Genomic DNA, 19,426 nt, shown 5'->3' with positions numbered 1-19,426 from the left:
TGTGGACATACATTTGATTAAGGTAGAGCCCGGGTGGCGCTTGGTGGTCACTGGACGAGCCACTTAGGTGACAGGCGGTACGTGAAAGCTTTGAAGTGGTTTCCCCGGGAAGGTTGCTCGTGGACGGCTGCTGGTCCCTGGACTTCCATATCAGCGGCTTTGATTTCTCTGAAACTACCTCACAGGGGGGATTCCTCTTACTGATTAGGAATCCTTAAAAACATAATTTATTACTGGGACCCCTTCCAAGGTGCTTTCTGCTCCCTCCAGCGTTAAAAGGGTGCTTTCTCCAGAACATAAATTCACGTGGACCTTTACCAGGTCCGGGTGCGGGAGCCTCTTGATCCCATCCAGTAAAAGGAAGAACCCAGAATTGGCAGGAGCAGCAAAAGTGTCTGCTTTGCAAATCTGCGCAGACATCTAGGTCTCCCATTTTCAGAGGAGGGAGAGGATACTGCTGGGGCCTGATGGGTCTAGATGTGAGTTTTGTCTTTACTATTTCTCACCAGTCTTGACCTTGGGGATGTTACTTAATATATCTAAGCTTTAGTTTCCCGGTGGAAGCATATTCCTACCTTACAGTGTTATTTGGGGATTAAATGAGACAATGCAGGATGGCCACCATATTGTAGGTGCTCAGAATGGGTGAGCTCTGTTGGTGCTCTGCCCAGAGACCCACACTTCACCGGAACTCTGCCCCAGAGCCAATGGGAAATAGAGCTCAAACCAGTTTTTGCGTAGCTTAGCAGAAGTTGCATGGGGTTTCAAAAAGAAAAAAAAGTATTTGAAAAGTAGAGCTTGCATTTCATTTCTCTCTTTTTTTAAACCCGAGTTCTGGGACACAAATCCATAAACTCCATAAACGTTCATGCCAAGCCTTGAAGTGCTCATTTTATCTACGAATGGGGCGTCTGAATTGCCTCGTGGCTCAGTAGTGAGGCTTTTATTCACCTACCAACTTAAAAGGCTGGGGAGGTATTTGAAATCTTCTTTTGGCATTCTGCACAGGAAGATTATTTAAATTACATTTTCAAGTATGTGTGATACCTACATGAAGCCCAAAGCAAGAATTTGGAACCCGTTTTATATTCTCATAAATATATGTGCTTCATTTTTCATATTAAGGACGGAAAGGCTTATTATTGCCTAAAAATAGTATTTACAACGTTATATACATTTAAGCTATAGGAAAGACCCAGTGCAGCCCTGTGTATTAAATGAAGAAAATGCTAGAAGAGAATATCATGTATGCTTCTATTTCAAAATCATAAAACATGGTAACTTGTACTTGTACTTTAGAACTTGAATATTTTATCAAATATATAAAAGCCATTAGTTATAAAAGAAAAAGGAAAAAAGGGGGGTTCCCTGAAGACTATTCAAAGGGTTGCAAGCTAGAAGGACAGAGGCCAGTTGCAGCATGTGTAGCAGTGGAAGAGATGAGGGATGGCTGAGGCATCAGGAGGAGAAAGAAAACCTAATAGTGGGACCACTGTGTGCGTTTATTAACCGACATCCGCAGAAAGGGCTGTGTTGCTTTCTCTGTCTCTCTCTCAACTTCTGTATGTATTTACAGCAGTGGCTGAAATTATGAAGTTCTTGGACATCTCTGAAGGATTGGTTCTTAGATCAGAAAGGACCCTTGAGGTCCCTTGTCTCGTGTGGACTGTCCTCCTTTCATGTGGGAGCGTGGGGCTCAGAGGGGTGAAGCTAGGATGAGCTGGGAACAAAACCACGTTTCCTGACTCCACGTCAGCTGCCTTGGCTGTAACACCAAATAACCTTGCCCCGTACGCTTCTCTGAAGACAAGCACAAAGCTGGAGGTCTGCATCCTGTAATCCTCAGCCCCTCCTAATCCTTGGAAATAAACCTGCCTTTTGAGTAAAGCAAGAACGGCTCTCTGACGGTGTTCACGCCTGCACCCTTGCATCATGCATTTTAGCACCTGGAAGGTTGCTTCTCAGTAACAAAGTAACTTGAAAGGAGTTAACTTTGCACACACACTGTGCAAAGAGAGCCTGGTCCTCGGTATTTTATTTAATCTCCCAGGGAAGCCCAGGAGGGGCGGGTGTTCTTAGGTCTCTTTCACAGAGTCAGAAGCCTCTGGAGAAAGGCACTGGAGAGGTTAATAACCATCCCCAAGCACATGTAGGACAGACAGGGAGGGACGGGGGCAACGTGGCCAGCTCAGGACCAGTTGGCTGCAGAGCCCTGGTCATTCTCGGAAAACGGAAAAACCATGTGAACAGGAGGGAACCTCAGTCCGCTGGCTGGCACGTTTTAAAAAATGTTTTGGGTTGCAACAAATGGGCAGAGACACCAAAACTGATTTCTCAAGAACTTTAGACAACGAAGTGCTGACATTTCCATCCCTTTCAAATAGGGAGCATGAGAGGACAGGGGTGCGGCTGGCAGGAGGAGAACCTTTTTGTTTCCGAGCTTGACCCTGTGTGCTGCTCTCCCTTCTCGGCTCACACAGCCTCTTTCCTGTGATGCGCTGTCGGGCCAGACACCCAGGAAGGCAGTGCTCACATTCCAGAGACGTCCGCAAGGACGCTTGTCAAGACCTCCGAAGCGCCCACCTCCCCTCCTTGACATCTGGCCATTCCAGCTAACCCGGTGGAAACCTTTGATCTCAGTTAATTGGGTGGGTTCGGGCAGGAGTCACCCGGTCTCCTTCTAGAGGGTGCACAGCCGACCTGAGATGGCTTTGCCTAACTGTGCCTGGCTCCCCCCTGGGCTCCGGGTGGGTGGGAGGCTGCACGCCTCCTGCTGGGACCTCTGACTCCGGGCGACTCCCTGGCTGCTGCAGTGATGCTCGATTTTGCTGTAGGTTCTTTCTGCTCTGTGACTTAAACAAATTAACTTGTCCCTTTACGCTTCCTCTGTAATTGCGATGCAGTATTTATTCTGTTTGGGCACGGATAATTAGAGAAAATTTGGAGAGATTTCTCATCCCCTGACAGGTCCCCCTGAAGAGTGCCTGCTGCTCAGTGATCGGTCAATATAAGGCAGAAGGTAAAGCAAGTGCGTAATTTCTGTCCATCCAGCGTTAATATCTAGGTGAAAGCAAGTCACATCATATAAATAGGTGTTGTGATGACCTCTTACTGCTGCCGGTGGGAGAGTGAGACCTTTTCCACATCATGTTATGTATGTGCATGTAAATTACAGGTTTGTGTATAATACACACGCACACGCACACGCACATGCACACTTCCCCAGCAGAATCCTGCAGGTTTGATGGGCTGATGAACAGATAAGCGTAGGCTTGTACAGACACAGTGTCAGCGACCTGTGAATGCTTCAGAGAGGGCCTGAGTTCTTTGCCTCGTACCCTCCCCCCTCCACCTTGCCTGACACAGCGCGCAACGCTTAGGAGACTCCTGGTAGAAGCCATTTGAACCTGTGAATGAACGGTACACTCGTCTGTGGGGCAGTCACATCTGGGATTGCCCTGCGCCCATATTGTGACCTGGTTTCAGGTCGAGGAACTATGGTTACTACACTTAGAGGACCATGTCGCAGGAGCTGGCACACTGGCCCAAGTCTGGCTAGCGCCTGCTTTTGTGAAGTTTCCTAGGACCGTGGCAGTACTCACTCGTATGTGTGTCGTGTATGCCTGTGTTTACGAGGTAGTGGCACATCTGAACCACTTGAACAGAGACTGCACGGCCCTCAAAGCCTAAAGGAGTTACTGTCTGGCCCTTTGCAGAAAAAGTTTGCTGACATCTGCTACATTGGAAGCTGATCCTGAGGTCTTTCAGTAAAAATAGATCCTGCAGGCCCAGGTCCTTATTTCTACGTGTACGTACCACACACACACCCTCACCCATTCTGTGGCTGCCTCTGTTGTCAGTGATTAAAAGGAAAAAAAAAGTCGAGCAAACGTGACTACGGGATTCCACACTGGGTTTGTCTTAACTCGTGGCCGTCCCCAGACCTTGATTCCTATCGCCTTTGCCTGCAGAGCCCCTGAGGCTGTGCCCGCAAAGGGCCCCTGACCTCAGGGCGGTCCCCCTGGCTAGTTCTTCCCTTTCCTGTCGCTGTGTGACGTGGACTCGGGAGAACGGGACATCCCGCCGTGGAGAAACCCGTTTCTCAGTGAGGTTGAATAGGACCCCATGGCCGGGAGATTGAATCACTGGATTTATAACGCTCACTGCAAGCTACCGGGCTCCTCGGGCTGGTTGGTTACTTAGGATTTTCGTGTCTTATGTGATGGCCTCACACTTGCTCTGACTCAGTACAGAGCCCCTGGAGCTTCATGATCTCCTGTCTGCCTGCTGGTCACATTTAAGGGCCAGGAGTGGCCTGGGTTTAGCTGCTCCTTCCTCCTTCCCACACACCCAAGCCTGCAGGTAGCACTTGGCTGATACTGGGAGAGACCCGACCAGTGAAAGAACCTTTCTCACCCTGGGCAATGGCAGGTCCTGCCCTCTCGCTTAATGGGTGGAGTAAAGCTTCCCATGTCATCTGTAGGTCTTCTCTGAAGAACCGAGGGTCGCTGGGTTGTCATCAGCTAGTGAACCCCTCGAGACACCTCACATGTGGGGCTGCCAGCACCTTAGAAGTAAGCAGCCGTCTCCCTGCCGAGGTGGCCGGTAAGGGTGCAGCCCCTGAGCTGAGTGCTGCAGCCCCACAGCCTTGGGTCGGAGGGTCACCTGCCCAGCAACCCACAGCTGCTCTGGGGAATTACGACTGTTAACAAGAACTGGTTGGGTTTCTAAACTCAGTGCCCCGTTTGCCCGGTCTCAGCCTTCAGCGATTACATTTGTGGCTCGTGTAGATATCCTGTGTCACCCTGAACTTCCTGGGAGAGACAAGAATAGCGCTGAGAGCTTTGAAATAAGCAGGATCCTTCTTGGCATTCTCACCAACAGAGGGATCAAAGGCTGCCTGAATTGTTTAAAGTGAGCGGTTTTAGTGAATTGCCCAGACGTTTCACAAGGGACTAAGAATAAGAAGGCATGTTCCTGAACACTTTGTGCACATCCACTCGCTTAAAGAATGCCTCCCGCTGAAATGCTCATATTAGGATAGGTCCTTTTTCAGTGCCCGCTGTGTGTCGGTTATTGCTGAGACCTTTGTGGACAGCATTGTTAAGCTTCTAGCATCCCTGTTTAATAGAAGATGAAACTGAAGCTCGCTGAGATTAAGTAACTTGCCTAAACTGAAAACTTTCTCTGCTGAGGCCTTTCGGGAATCTATATAAGCAAACGAGAGTAAAGAAAGAGTCTCTTCTGAAAAATAATTTGGAAGCTACTGAAAATGGTCCTGGTTGGTGACACAGAAATTTCTACGCACAGAGTAAGAACTATTGCAAGAACTTGCCTGGCAGACTTGGTAATGCATAAACAAACTCAGCAATGAAAAGAAGTTCTATTCAAGTTATACATTCAATGTAATTTGCCCATGGCCATGCTAGCCAAGTTCAAAGAGCATTGTCTTCCTTTGGTCTGCGCTAGAGCACGCCTGAGGCCTCGCCAGCCCTGGCTCAAGCCTGCAGTGCAGTGGGGATCTGGGGGCAAAATGTGTCACTTGGTTTCAAAGTCGTGAGCTCTTAGATTGATTTCTAAGTCAAGTGCACACGGAATTCCTTCCCTCACTGAGACTCCTGGTCTCAGTTAATTTCTATACAGAGGCCCTTGCAAGCTAATTTGGGGGTGAAGGGTGAGGAGAGAAGTGGATTGTACACAGGTTCTGAGCATTCTTCACAGGTGATGACGTGGAGTGTTTTCCAATTATTTTAATGTGGTCATGAAATTCCTTGTCATGTTACATAATGACTATAATAATAATCTGCGTAACGTAGAGTGAGCTTTCCTATTTTCTACCGTGAGATGCAACGATAGGATAACATTTCCTGGCTTAGATTGAGCGCATAAAATAAGTCGTGTGAATTCCTCCTTTAAAGTGACTGTCCTGGTGCATGTCCTTCAGGGGATTGGTCCAGTGCTCAGAGCAGCCGAAGGTTACATTTTCGGGATTTAATGAGCTGGCTGATACTGGCCACAATAGCAGTATTTACACCGTGGAAATCGGCAAATGCTACTCCCCCTTCTTTGAGAGCCAGTTGTTAAAAATGTACCAGCAGACTCTCCCCCCTTGCTGGCCCAGACCCCTGAGAAAGGGATGGAGAAGGAGCTTTGCTTCTTATCTGCCCGCCTCCGAGGCCGCTGTCTCCTTGTCCATATTCTGACGTGGAAAACAGTGGTGGGAATCTGAATTCTGGGCAAATCAATGACCCTGGGCAGTTGAGCAAGAGAGGTCACCTTCAAGGTGGCTTTGGGATTTGAAACCACTTGACTCACTGTTAGCCGGAGAGCTCAGGGAGGGAGGTGGAAATGCAGATTATTAGGAACAGATGTGGGTGTTCACCTGGCTATGGTCCTGCTTTTCTACCGTGAACTTGGCCTGTGCAGACAACTGACCTAGAGATTGATTTCTAAGTCAAGTCATCCTTTGCCTTGATCAAAGGTGCCCACTCCTCAAATGGTTAGGAGCCAGGCACTGTCCCTTGTTTTGGGGATACTGGGGCGAAGGCTTTTTTGTGATGATGGCAGTGTCCTCTGTCTTGTGTAGGAGTCAGTCTCCACAGGTGGCTCTTGGGCACCTGTGATGTTTCCGATGTGATTAAAGAACGGAATTATCAATTGTAATTAATTCGAGTTTGAATTTCAATAGCCACATGTGGACAAAGCAGGTCAGGGCGTGCAGGAACGGCACTTGGTGGCAGCCTGTGTACTGAGAGTGTGTGGGGTGCATCCGTCACTCTGGACTCAGACATGGGGCCACTAAGTGTTCCCCAGACCCCAACACCGCTGACCAGCAAGGCAACCCTCACGCCACCAGCAGACACCAACCCATTCAGATGCACCTGGTGCTGGGCTCCGTGCATTCAAAGGTCACTCCCTGTCTTCCTCACGCTCGGTCTGCAGGATGGAGGATGAGCTCCAACTTACAGGTGAAGCAGTGAGGCACAGAGAGGTGCAGCCCTCGCCCAAGTCCTCAGAGCCAGAATTCCCACCTAGACATGTCTTAACAAACTCAAAACCACTTTGAAGACTGATGTAGTCTCAGAGAACTCAGAGGATCCCATTTAAAACAACTTTCCGGCCTGTTCTAATAGAAGGAACCTCTGTGTAGAACACAGTTCTCCTTGCATGGGGTGTTTATTGATGTTCAAGCCACGCAGGTGTTTATTTTGGGACACACCCCGGTGAGATGCACGCGACTTAGTATATGCACTTGGTTTTATACCATTTGTTGAATTTTATTTCCCATTTGGTGATGTTGGTATCTTTCTAGTTTGCTGTCTGGTTTAAGTCACTACCAGCTATATCGAAGTCAGTGATCGGTCCCTGTTTGGGCTTTTCATGTTTCCATGGGAGCGGTCTACTGATCACAGATCCCTTACAGACCCACCTTAGTGTGTTGCTTTTGGTTATGTATTTATTCAAGGCCAAATGATTGAAGTGGGATGAAAATGGAGATGTAAACCCAAAATTCAAGAAAACCTTTGAGAACCAATTGATAATGGTAGGTTACTATTAATCTACTGTTAGATTAGTTTACGATTGGCTAGCAACTTGTTTTGCTTAATACTGTAGGCTGCAAACAATGCTGGGTCGTAGGAGGGGGGGGTTATTGAGAGTTAACTCCTTTTGTAGATGGACCACCTACATGAAGTTGGAGAAGCCAGACACCAAGGGCAACATCTGCACCAGGCACCTTGCCTCTGGGGCCAGGGCTTAAGATCATAGAGGTTGCTTCCTCGCCTTTGTTTGCAACATGCAAACACAATGTAACTCAACCACCACAATCCTGTGCAAGGGTGGTTTGCTGCCCTGACAGTGCATTTCTTGGCTTATTTTCAAGCTGGCTGCCAGCTCACTTAACCCAGGGGTAGGAGCCCACGGGGTGAAGCGTGCTAATCACGTGAGGCAACAGGGCACTGCCTCAGATGCCACCTCCAAAACATGGGCTGGTGGAATCCGGACAGCTTCATGGGGGAATGGGAAAGAGACGGTCTGGCCGTCTAGACAAAACCAGTGAGCCGTGACACTGTTTCAAGAAACACGGAAGCAGAGCAGTGCTGGCTGTTTCGTATCAGCCTAGCACGCTGCCTGGCTGTCCCAGCACAATTTCAAGTACAAAAGAAGGGAAACCAAGCTCAGCGATCTGTTGTCAATGGCAGACAGTCCTGGCTGTTTTCATTCTCTCTCCTGCCCATCTGTGCACACAGGGCAACTCGTGGAGAAAGGCATCTTGCTGCTAATGGTCTACACATAGGATCTGTCTAAGGATGGGCATTGCTTCTATGCGTTCCAAGTAAGCAAAAAAAAATACTGTCTGTTGTATAAAATATAAAACCTCATGCAGTCCTGAATATCAATGTTATTCCAATTATTTAGCATAAGTGAGTCAGCGTTTACTTTTCAAAATGCCGTCCGAATTTCTTTTCCATAATATGTTTCCTAAGAGGCAGGTAGCAGCTTATTTAGATTAGATATTCCGGACTGGCATACCTATTATACTTCATCAGTATCATAAACCTTTAGCCCTGGGAGATAAAAACGAAAGCTCTGTCAGTTCATTCAAAAAATAGGCATTAAATTCCAGGCCAGGCACAGGAATGCTAACCGACAAGTCAGTCCTGCAGGTGAGGATGAATGAGGTCTAGCATCATAAAATAACCTGGGACTGCTTTGACCTTGCTCTGTCCTCAGCTTACAGCCTGTTCTCAGAAACGCAGGCTTTAGTCTCATTAAGGATTTGGGCTTTGGGGGCTGCTGCTGGCCCCTGAGGGTGATAAGCCTGCAGAGAGCATCATAAAAAAGGCGTGAGCATACATACCCTTCCCGATGGGCCTCTCCTTTCTCCAACTCCTGAATGACCCCCAAGAGCACTTTGATGGTTTCTTGGCTTGAACTGATTAAGTTCTCCATCATCTGCAGCTGTGCTTTCAGATCCACCACTTCCGCACGAGGCACGATTTGTTGGCATTCTTCACCCACGGCGAGCGCTGTCGGACAAGGCTGGTGCTCGTGCGCCGGGGGGGCCTGAGTCTGCAGGGATGCTTCACTACATTCGGGGGACAGGCACTGCGTCGGGGGCGAGCAGGCCAGGGCAGCGCCGGGCGGGGCCTGGAGCCCATTGGCCTGTGAGGCCTTCCTCTGCTCCTGGTCGGCCACGGGGCAGAGGGACCACTCGCTCGAGGGGGCGGAGTTCGACAAGGCCAGCTCGGGGGCCCTAGCGCCGGGGGCAGGTGCGTAAACGGTGGCCACCTCCGTCTTAAACACCGTCCCGTGGGCTGATGCGGCGGGTTCCTCGGCGTCTGGGGTCGCCCGGTCGTGCTTTGCTTTCCCGTGCAGCTGGTAATCGGGCTCTTGGGAGGGAGGACGAGTGGAGTTCTGGAGAGGAGCATCTGGGCAGCGGTGCAGGTCGGGGGTTCTGCATGGCTCTGCGCCGTTGACCCCGGCGGGCTGGCCCAGCGCGTTCACGTGCTCATCGGAGTGGAAAATCAATGCCGCCGCCTTCTGAACCCGGTCCGCGCCCCACGGCCGGGACTCCTCCCCGGGCCCTTCCTCGGTCTTCTCTTTCGCATCAATTACAAACCCATTGTTTTGAGTTTTAAAGGCATCCGCGGCTGGGATGCCTTTGAGATTCCCCTTCTTGCGGTCCAGGGGGAAAGTTTGGTAACACTTCTTAAGGTCCGGTGAGGTCTGCACACCTGTGCTCTTGGTGACGTTGGGGATGGACCTTCGAGCGGGCACGGTCATGTATTTGCGGTAGGTGGCCCTGTAGGACGCCGGCTTGTCGCCCAGCTGTCCCGAGGAGAGCTGCGTGTCCCTCTGCTCGTTCTGCGCCTCGCAGATATCCTTGAACCGCACCTGCAGGGCTTTATTACGCTTCTTAATCTGCCGGTTGGGGTCCAGGGCGTATTTCATCTCCAGGGCCAGGCACGCGGCAGGCTCCACTTCACTTGCCGAGGTCGTGAGTGCGCATTTGCTGGGTTCCTTACTGACCATGGTTCCTGCAGTCGGAGACAGCAACAGACGTGTCAGTGGAACAGAAACACACACGCAAACGCAGGCAGCGCAAACTTTTGGCGGGAATGACTGCTGCCTGCTCCCTAATTATTTTTAAACAGGTGAGGTCGGCTTTTATGTTAAGGAAAATCAGACAGGCGGAGAATCGCTGGCAGGCGCAGTTTGAAATGCTTCTCAGATATTAAAGCTTGCTTCCTTCTCCATGTGGGATACCCTCGTTTTTCTTTTGATAGTAAGGCATGTTTCCCTATTAGACAAACCTGTTTTACTATATTCATGAAGAAACCCGACGGCGCTGCCTCTTCTGCTTTGCAAATTGCCACTTCACGCGCACATCTCCACTTCACAGGCAGATGGTTTTCCAAATGCAACTTACTTGGTTTGGGTTTTTATTACTTTTTCGAAGATGACGTGATTAATCTATTATTGGAATCCGAGAGAATTGCTATTTTTTCTTAAAGACTTCTCGGGGATTCTAGCTCCTGATCGGGTAAACGTGGAGAGCCCTCCGATGAGGAACTGAGCTAAATCTGTTTATGGTGGCCACTCTGGATGCCGTGGGATAGGGGGCCGTGCTGCTTTATGGGAACAGCATAGAGGAAAACAAAATCTCTGCAGTATGGCTTGCTTCTAATGGGTTAACAGGAACCATAGAAAGGACCTGGGTTTCCCTACATCTACAAAGTCTGTGTTAGCAACTCTGTTCTTTGATTCTGTGGAGAGCGGTATTTGAAAATACTGTTTTTTTTTTTTTTAAAGAAATGATTCATTCTAAAATCAAGTTTTGTGTTTTGATCACAACCTCTGAAAATGAACACAATGGTGGTTGTTTCAGGATTTAAATCCTGAAAGAAAATACAATCACAAGGCTTTATGTTAATCATGCAAATTCATCTTGGGCTGAATTATTAAATGCATCTAAAAAGATGCAGGTGGCCAGTGACTGCTCCGGGGGATACCAGTGGGTAGAACGCCTTCACTTTATTAGGCAGACTCACAGCTGTGCATTGCACATGGAAGAACTTTCTTGAGGGTTGAAGTGAAAGCGAGAAAATACAGTTAAGTATGCTGTTTGTGAGTTAGCATTCATTTTTTTCCCCCTGTGTTCCAGAAGAATACAGTCAGATGGGAGGAAGCTAGGCTGTACAGGGCACTGGCGTCCAAGCAAGGTGCCCAGAGAGGCAAGGTCACTGACAGGAGCCGGTGAGAGGGGAACAAGAACAGGGTCAGGCCACCCTGTCCCTCCAGAGCACTTCCATGAAATGCTAGAGGCACTGCGATCGCGTGGCTGCTGCTCTGGGACCCAGTGGGTGTGTGGGCCCCCAGGAGCTCTGCTGATAGAGGAGGCCCACACCTAGCACCTTCAGTGCCACACGTCCCTTTTCAAGGAGGAAACTGGGGTTCAGAGAGGTTATGATACTTAGTCATCGTCACACAGCAAGTAAGACATACTGGCAGGCTGCTGATCTACCTGACTCCCGAGTCCATGCTGTTTCTTGTCCCTCAGGTGTCCAGTGAACAGAGAGGCAGGACACTTCCCCACGTCCCGAGTCCTTACTGACTTAGGACTGCAGGCTAATGGGGGTGGTGGTTCAGAGAAGGGGAAGAGAGGAGAAGCCGGAGCCCCTGTCTGAGAGTGAGTCAATGGAACTGCGCCCCCTCGGAGTCCGGGGACTCCGTTAAGTTGGCATCTCATGCCAGCATGGCACTGGCGCGGTCCAGCACTTCACTAGTGTTACTGAACGAAAGGCTTAGAGAAAATGCAGGTACTTCATCAATTCTGCCTTGAACAGTAAGCTGGGAATCACGTTAGAGGACATCAAAAATAATCCTTGCAGAGCTTGGTTTCGATCACACTGGGGTGTCCCAGCCTTGGCACTCCTGGCATTATAGGCTGGGTGATTCTTTGTTGGGCGGGCTCTCCTACACAGTATAGAATGTTTATTGGCATCTTGGCTTCTCTCCACTAGATATCAGTAGCACCTCCACCCCAAAGTGACAGCAAGAAGTGGTTCCAGACAAATGGCCCTGGTGGGGGGGGGGGGGGGGGGCGTGGCTAACCATTCCCAGTTGAGAACCACTGCATTAGACCTGTAACCTTGGGTGGCTAGAGTGTGTCCTGAAGGTAAGGCTGGGGTGGAAAGCCACGCAAAAGACCAAGAAGGGATGGCAGTGTCCCACCTCCCAGGGGGCAGGGTGTCTGCAAAGTACCAGCTCTGACGCTCCAGTCTGGGAAGGATCCAGCTCTGTGCTGAGCCAGCACCGAGGCAAGGCCTCACTCTATTGCCGCCTGTGTGCCCTCCAACAAAAGAATTAATCCGGAACAATCACAATCCGAGGGTAGTTTGGAGAAGACAGAGAACAAGCCTTCTTTGGTCTTTGGTGCTCTACTGGGTACTGAGGATATCTGGAGACCTTTGTCATCTGAAACTCGAAAAACTAGGCAGTTTTGGAGAGAAGGAAAGGGAAAGGTACAGACTGAACTAGATTATGGGTGGTGGGGACAGAGCATGCCTGCTAAGGGTAGATAATGTATATGGTTAAGAGACACTTACTTATTCCATGAGGTTAAAAAGATGCACACAAGGGACCTTGTGTTGGGGAGATTATGGGGGGGGCGGTTGGGATAATAAGGAAATGAAATCTTAACCCTCACTCGATCTCATATTCATTCTTTAATGCCTTTGTTGTCCAGGTTTGTCAGAATGTATTGTGCCATCATTCTACAGAAGACCTTCATACTAGGGAAAATTTGAAAGAGAGAGCATTTTTACAAAAAGCAATTTACAGTAATTTTTCAGCCTTTTCCCTGCCACTACAGAAAAATGACTGTCTGAATAAGTTTGTCCTACCATGCTATATTCATCCTCACGATTTGCCAAAAACTGAACTGAAGTAATTTTTTTTACATCAGTCTGCTGGTTTGGAAAGATATTCTGAGTCTTGGAGCCAATCATCAAACTAATAAAACAAATCAGAAGAATTAGTTGCCAGTGGCAAAATAATAATAATAAACAATTCCTAAGCACCTCTCTGTCTCACAGGGGGTTGCAAAGTATATGAAAATCATTTCCTTATTAGTAGAAATGATGGTGCTAAATAAGATTTTTTTATCAGTGTAGCTTGCTGTTGCTGAATTTGAGTATAGTAATGATGTCGTCCTAATTTCACTGATAGTAAAGACACCAAGGAGTTTTGCAGATGACTTATTCTGCCTTCAGATGAGTTTATGAGCTCTACTGATGACTGGATGGTATTCTCTAAAGCTTCACAATGGAATTTTCCTGGACATTAAGAATCACTTTTATATTAAGTTGGGCACATCTTTCCAGGGTATTCATTCACTGTTTATTGGGGGGGATTGGGCTCGAAGTGATTACCATTAAGAAGATGATTTTGTATGGAAGTTTGGGAGTAGCGGAGGCAAACTATTATACATAGGATGGATAAACAACGGGGTCCTACTGTATAGCACAGGGAACTATATTCAGTATCCTGTGACAAACCATAATGGAAAAGAATTATACATATGTATAACTGAGTCACTTTGCTGGACAGAAGAAATTAACACAACATTGTAAATCAACTATGCTTCAATAAAATTTAAAAAACAAATAAAAAAAGATTGTGTCATAAAAGAAAATTGGACATTCTCTAGATGAGAGTCTGAGACAAGTGGAACTGCCTGGCACACTCGTTTTTCATCGTCCCTTCACGCATTCGTTCATGTACACGTTTCAGTGTAACCTCAACATTCAGTCCATATGTTCCCTGTTTCTATGTCCTAACCGAATGCCAGCACTGTCCTAGGCACTTCACGTGCACCTTCTCCTTGACGCTCGTGACAGCCTCACAGGGGCGGTGCTACTGTTATCCTCAAGCTGCAGATCGAGAAACTGAGGCACAAGATTTTTTCGAAACCTGCTCAGAATCACACAGCCAGTGCGTCCCTTTAAGCCCCATGCATTAGGCAACTACCCCTGCCTGGGGAAATCTGTAACTGGAAGCGACCCATGATAAACCTCATAAACCATCAAACAGCTGGAACTCACGTAAGCCATTTCCTCGGCCTGTTGCCGCCAAGTGTCTGGGTGCAGGTTATGCAGAGAACCTCCAGGTAGGTCCCAGGAACGTACCTGGTCCTAGAGCACAGACTCAACAAGGGCTGCCTTGAATTTTGGATCGAGCATGACACCAAGCTGGCATTTTCAGCGATGGCTTGCCTCGGCTATGTCACCGCAGAGAACCGTGGACTCTTGGAGTTAATCTCTTGGCTCTAAAGCAGCAAGAGTTCAGAAAGTTTATTTTTCATAAGAAAATTGTGTTTTAGAATTCACTGGACTGTGCTGTCTTGAGGTGAAAATGGCAAGTCATGGTTGCGCCTGGCTAGCTCGGGGAGAGCTTGATGTCAAGGAGCTGTTTGGAATATAAATGTCTTAATTACCCTCAAATTAAATTTCATAATCAAATGTGAGTTGTAAATATATAAACCCTGTATTTTTAGATTAGTGATGGAGAGTCATCTCTGCATGCTGCTTTAAATTAATAGCTTATATAAAGATGTTCATTCCAGCTTAAAGGAGTGAAAAAATGGAAGCAACTAAACGCCTAACAATAGGTAAACAGTTAAGTAAATTATGGTGTATATTCACTCAGTGAGGCCATTAAAATGATAATTATAAAGATTATTTAGGACTTCCCTGATGGCGCAGTGGTTAAGAATCCGCCTGCCAATGCAGGGGACAAGGGTTCGAGCCCTGGTCCGGGAAGATCCCACACGTCGCGGAGCAACTAAGCCCGTGTGCCACAACTACTGAGCCTGCGCTCTAGAGCCCGCGAGCCACAACTACTGAGCCCACGTGCCACAGCTACTGAAGCCCGCGTGCCTAGAGCCCGTGCTCCACAACAAGAGAAGCCACCGCAACGAGAAGCCCGCACATTTCAACGGAAGAGTAGCCCCCGCTCGCCGCAACTAGAGAAAGCCTGCACACGGCAATGAAGACCCAGCACAGCCAAAAACAAATAAATAAATTAATTAATTTTAAAAATATTATCTAGTATCGGAAAAAAACGCTTATGAGATAATGTTAAGTGAAAGAAAGCAATCTACCAAATTGTACTGGAAGAACATGAACAAAACTGGTCATCATTGTGGTGTTGAGATAGTGCTTTTGGGGAGTTTTCCAGTTTGGGTAGGGGGAGCTGCAGTGTCGTTATGTTGTTTGCCAATGAAAAAGACACAGGGCAAAGTTAGTCCACACCTTAGGGCAGCCTGACAGGGTCAGGCCTCTGGAAAGTAGAAACACTTGGATCAAAAGAAGAAAAACCTAGAAATGATTAGATTTGGGTACAAGCAGTCTCCCAAAGGTCATCTTTTATTGTTTTGAGGAAACCTTGGATAAAGAAAGAAAATGAATTTCAAAATCCTAACAGTGTTCGTGTGTGTGTGTGTATCTGCAGGGTGTAGACATCTACGTACATGCCTCTGTTATATAGGTGTGTGTGGACTGGCTGGGAGATCCGGGGAGCGTTTAGTAGAAGATATATCCATATGTGTGAAAACTCACTGTCGGCTGGAATTTGCCATCTGTTTTAATTAGGAATCAAGCAGTTTTGACCTATAATCTGCAGTTACCATCTGAAGGAAACTTTGTGGGATTTCAGCACGAGAGAGCATCTCCACTGGGTTAGTTCTGTTCTTAGTGTCTGAAGGGACCTGAGAGGTTTCCAGTCTGGCCCTGAGCTGTGGCATAAATGGCATAATGCAGGTGACTGACAGTGGGGACTGGGGAGTGGGACGGCCTTGCCAAGACGCCTCCCAGGGTCCCATCCTCAGTGGATACAGCAAAAAAGCAAGCAAGCAACCCGATGAGTTTGGAAAGGGACTGCGTGACATTATTGGTTGTTCTCGTTGCTTTCCCACTGTTGAGACACCTTGGTGTTGAAGATGCTGGCTGGGATTCAAGATTAATTGGGTCAGCATTTTCTTCTGTATGCGGAGGGAATGCCTGAACATTAGGCTACTCAGAGTGGGGGAGTGGTGAAAAAGAATATCCCTTGCCTTCACACGCTGCTTCCCGGAGGGAAAGGGAAGTGAGACAGAGCCTCACCTGTTAATGAATTCATCTGCCTTCTGAAATAGTTAACATTAAGACCTGCTTTATAGCCACTGATTGATTCTTCCAAAATGGGAGCCCTCCTCTCCTCAGGGCAAAGCTAACTGCTATAGATTTTGGACTGTGTCTTAGTTAGATTCATTATCCAGTTTAATTTCCTTTAATACACTGAAATGATATTTTCCCAGACATTTCTGGCCTTCTTCAGAGGTCATTGATTAAGAGGGCTGAAATGGGGTAAAAGAGTGAATGCCGACACCCCCCTGGGATTGAGCCCTGTGGGGAGGCTGCTCCCGTCTCAGCCTCCGATGCGGTGGCCCAAGTCACGCCCCACTCCCTGGATTTGTGGACTGTTGCGGTGAGGCCTCCATCATTAAGAAGTGAGGACCATCCAGTCGGAAGCAGGGCAAAGGGCACTCAGGGAGCTTCACGGCAGGCCTTGGGCAGAAGAAACAGCATGGCAGGTGGGGCCCCGGCTCATGTATATCTTTGATTTCAGAAAACCCATTTTAACCTACTGAAAACCTTTACTCAGTTACTTCAGCCGTGTAACATAAATAGATGCTCACTGGCCTGTTTCTAATGAGTGGGAACAGAGGGAGTGAACCATCCATTTTCTACGTGGATGCTTGGGTTTGGTGTTGAGGTTTTAGACGAGCCAGATGATGCCCATTGGACCAGACTTTCCTCTTCATTTGTGTTTCACCGTTTACTTAGTTCTTCGACGTTCAGCTTATACTGACATTAACCTTTGTTCATCCTCTGTCCAAATAGAATCTAAATTACTAGAAATGAATTAGCAAAAGTTTATGATGGTGGCAAAAACCAACTGGAAAAAATACCTCCTCCAAATGAGATGTTACGTCACTGTCAGAAATTTTATGTGACGCAGTTAGCTTTGCTAACTAACAGTGTCCAAAAAGAATTCAGTAAACCTGGTTCCAAGAGCTCCACCAGAATCACGTGTAAGATAAGGCAGAGGAACTGATTTCCCAGCTCCTCTTCTGTCCCCCATCAGTATGACAATTACAGAAAATACTAACTCTAAGGGCTTTAGTTTTGAGCATAGCTTATCAGTGCATTGAGATTACTGTAGCAAATAGCTCACCTGCTCTATTCCCTGATGGTTCCAAGTAATTAAGCAACAATCAGCTGGTAGTTTGGGGCCCAACCCCAAGAGGCTGGAATTAGTAGGATGCAAATGAGCTGGCTTCCCTTTCTTAGACTGTTTATGGGAATCTCAGTCCTTTGAGAACATGTGCGTACTGGGATGGGCTTTGGGCTTGTTTTGCCTTATTGATGAACTATGGTGAATCCATACTTTTTTTTTTTTTTTTTTTACTAAATGGCACGTTTTGACTCATGATATATCTGAAGCTAAAATTAGAACAGTAATTTCCCCAAGAAATGACTGTCAAAAGAGTATGTTTTCCCTGCTGCTTCTACCAGCTGAATCTCAGGATACCATATTGGAACACCCCGGCAGGGTTTCTGCTTGGAGGTTACCATTCACTACAATTGAAATCAATTAGAGTTGAAGATGTAATCCATCTCTCTGGCAAGGCCATGGGAGTGTCCATCTATTACCATCAAAACGGATCCCCGGTGTGCTTTTCATTTGTAGTGTCTCCCGTGTTTCCACGGTCTGGCCAAACTGTAGACTCTGCAAGGTCTTGGGTGTACTGCAGCGGTAGCAAGCCAAGAAAGAAAGGGAGAAATGAGCATTTCTTGTCATCGGCTTCTGTTTATAAGTGGATGGCAAAATGTAGAGAGACAGCCGCCCAGGTCAGAATCTTAACAAAAAGCCACAGTCAGAGTCAGGGTGTGTGGTCTTCCCACGTATGGCTCATGCTTTATCAGCTGGGGTCCAGGGTGGAAAGGTTGCTTGGTCTGAACACTTGAGTCTTTCCTTTGATTCTTGGGCTAAAAATGATGCAGGGATTATTTAATCTGAGAGGACCAAAAAGACATGAATTAAGACCCCTTTCCTTTCCCTCCACGCAGCTGATGAACAGTGAGGGGGAACCTCAGAAGTAGTTCATTACCCTCAAGAGCGATGTCGTCAGTGTAGACCAAACTTAGGCTCGGCAGGGAGAGAGTGTACACTTTCACTGAGGACAGGGAAACTGAGGGCACGTTACTAGTAGCAAGTGATAGTTCCCAAAGGCAGGTGCACTAAGGGTGAACTTTCAGTGTTCAGGACCCCAAATGTCATGGTTAGGGGTGGGAGATGAAAAAGAGAAAACAAAAAGTGTCTGTGTGTCCCATACTTTAGCATCCAAATAGCTGTCACATTTTACTCCTTAACATAAATTCGACTTCTCATTGATCCTGGTGGGATTTTCTACTCTGGCAGGCCAGTTGGTTTGTTAACTCTTTCCTTGACTAACGGCTGTTGTGAACTTCTGTCTTCTCCGTGCGTAACAATACGTAGCTACTTTTAAAAACTATGAAGCTCCACCGCTCCCCCCCACGAAAACCTCAGCAGCATCTCTGGCAGCCTGGAGGACTCTGTGCCCTCCCGGGAGGAGGGCTGGCACAGGGCAGTGGCCTGAGACCTTGGTGGTCTGTACTCAACCCAGTAACAAAGCTACTGTGCTCACCTCAGCGGAGCATGGAGCAAAGGTGTTAAATGCAGGACTGAACTTGTCTTACCGGGGGGTCAAGAGATCCCAGCCCATCCACCATAGGCTCGTGTGAGTCTCTGAGTCCTTTTATTCTGAGGGTGCCTTAACAGCTGCTGACAGTGCTTTGCCTGACTGACTCCCTAGTTTAATGCCCCCAACCCAGCAATCACCAGGTCCCACTGATTTTTGTTCTTCCTTCCTCTTGCTTCACCTATTGATTTCTTCCATTTTGTTCCCATCCTTCCCACCTTGACCTTGGTGTTTTTACATCTCCTGCTCTCAGCTCTCTATCCCTCCATCCTGCATGTCCTCTTAGCCCAGGCTTCAAGTGCAAACATCTCTCCTCTCTGTGGGTACCTACCTGAGTCCCAGTTTGGTGCTTCCAAAAAGCAATTTTTTAAGGGTCCTCTATAATCTTTCCTGCTAATCTCCCTGGACTTCTCATGGGTACTCAAACTCTGTCTGTTCAAGTTAAGTCAGTTCCTGTACTGTCTCTGGAATACACCCTGGTCACTCCCTTCTTTGTGTCTTTGCTTCCGGTGGTTCATGTTCTGGGGCTGTGCCCCACCCTCCTTTTTAATGGTCCGGGTCTAGCCTTGCCTTCTCTGGCTACTCCAGTCTTCATGG

The 19,426-nt window shown here is 47.7% G+C and overlaps 2 protein-coding genes across 3 annotated transcripts in view; one reads left to right on the top strand and one right to left on the bottom strand.

Moving 5' to 3' along the window:
• The window catches only part of INSYN2A (inhibitory synaptic factor 2A), a 39,684-nt gene extending 29,037 nt beyond the window's left edge, over positions 1–10,647 (bottom strand). Inside the window, exon 1 of the mRNA XM_060033847.1 lies at positions 8,861–10,647. Within this exon, the coding sequence (XP_059889830.1) occupies positions 8,861–10,035 (1,175 nt within the window). The 5' untranslated portion in view covers positions 10,036–10,647. The remainder of the gene's footprint in view (positions 1–8,860) is intronic.
• Positions 1–19,426, top strand: part of DOCK1 (dedicator of cytokinesis 1) — a 527,045-nt gene that overhangs the window by 236,881 nt on the left and 270,738 nt on the right. The gene's annotated exons all lie outside the window — the stretch shown is intronic.

This window comes from Delphinus delphis, chromosome 16 (assembly GCF_949987515.2).
Source record: "Delphinus delphis chromosome 16, mDelDel1.2, whole genome shotgun sequence".
Classification (NCBI taxonomy): Eukaryota; Metazoa; Chordata; class Mammalia; order Artiodactyla; family Delphinidae; genus Delphinus; species Delphinus delphis.
Note: the sequence above shows the minus strand (reverse complement) of the source record. Positions and strands in the feature narration are given on the sequence as shown.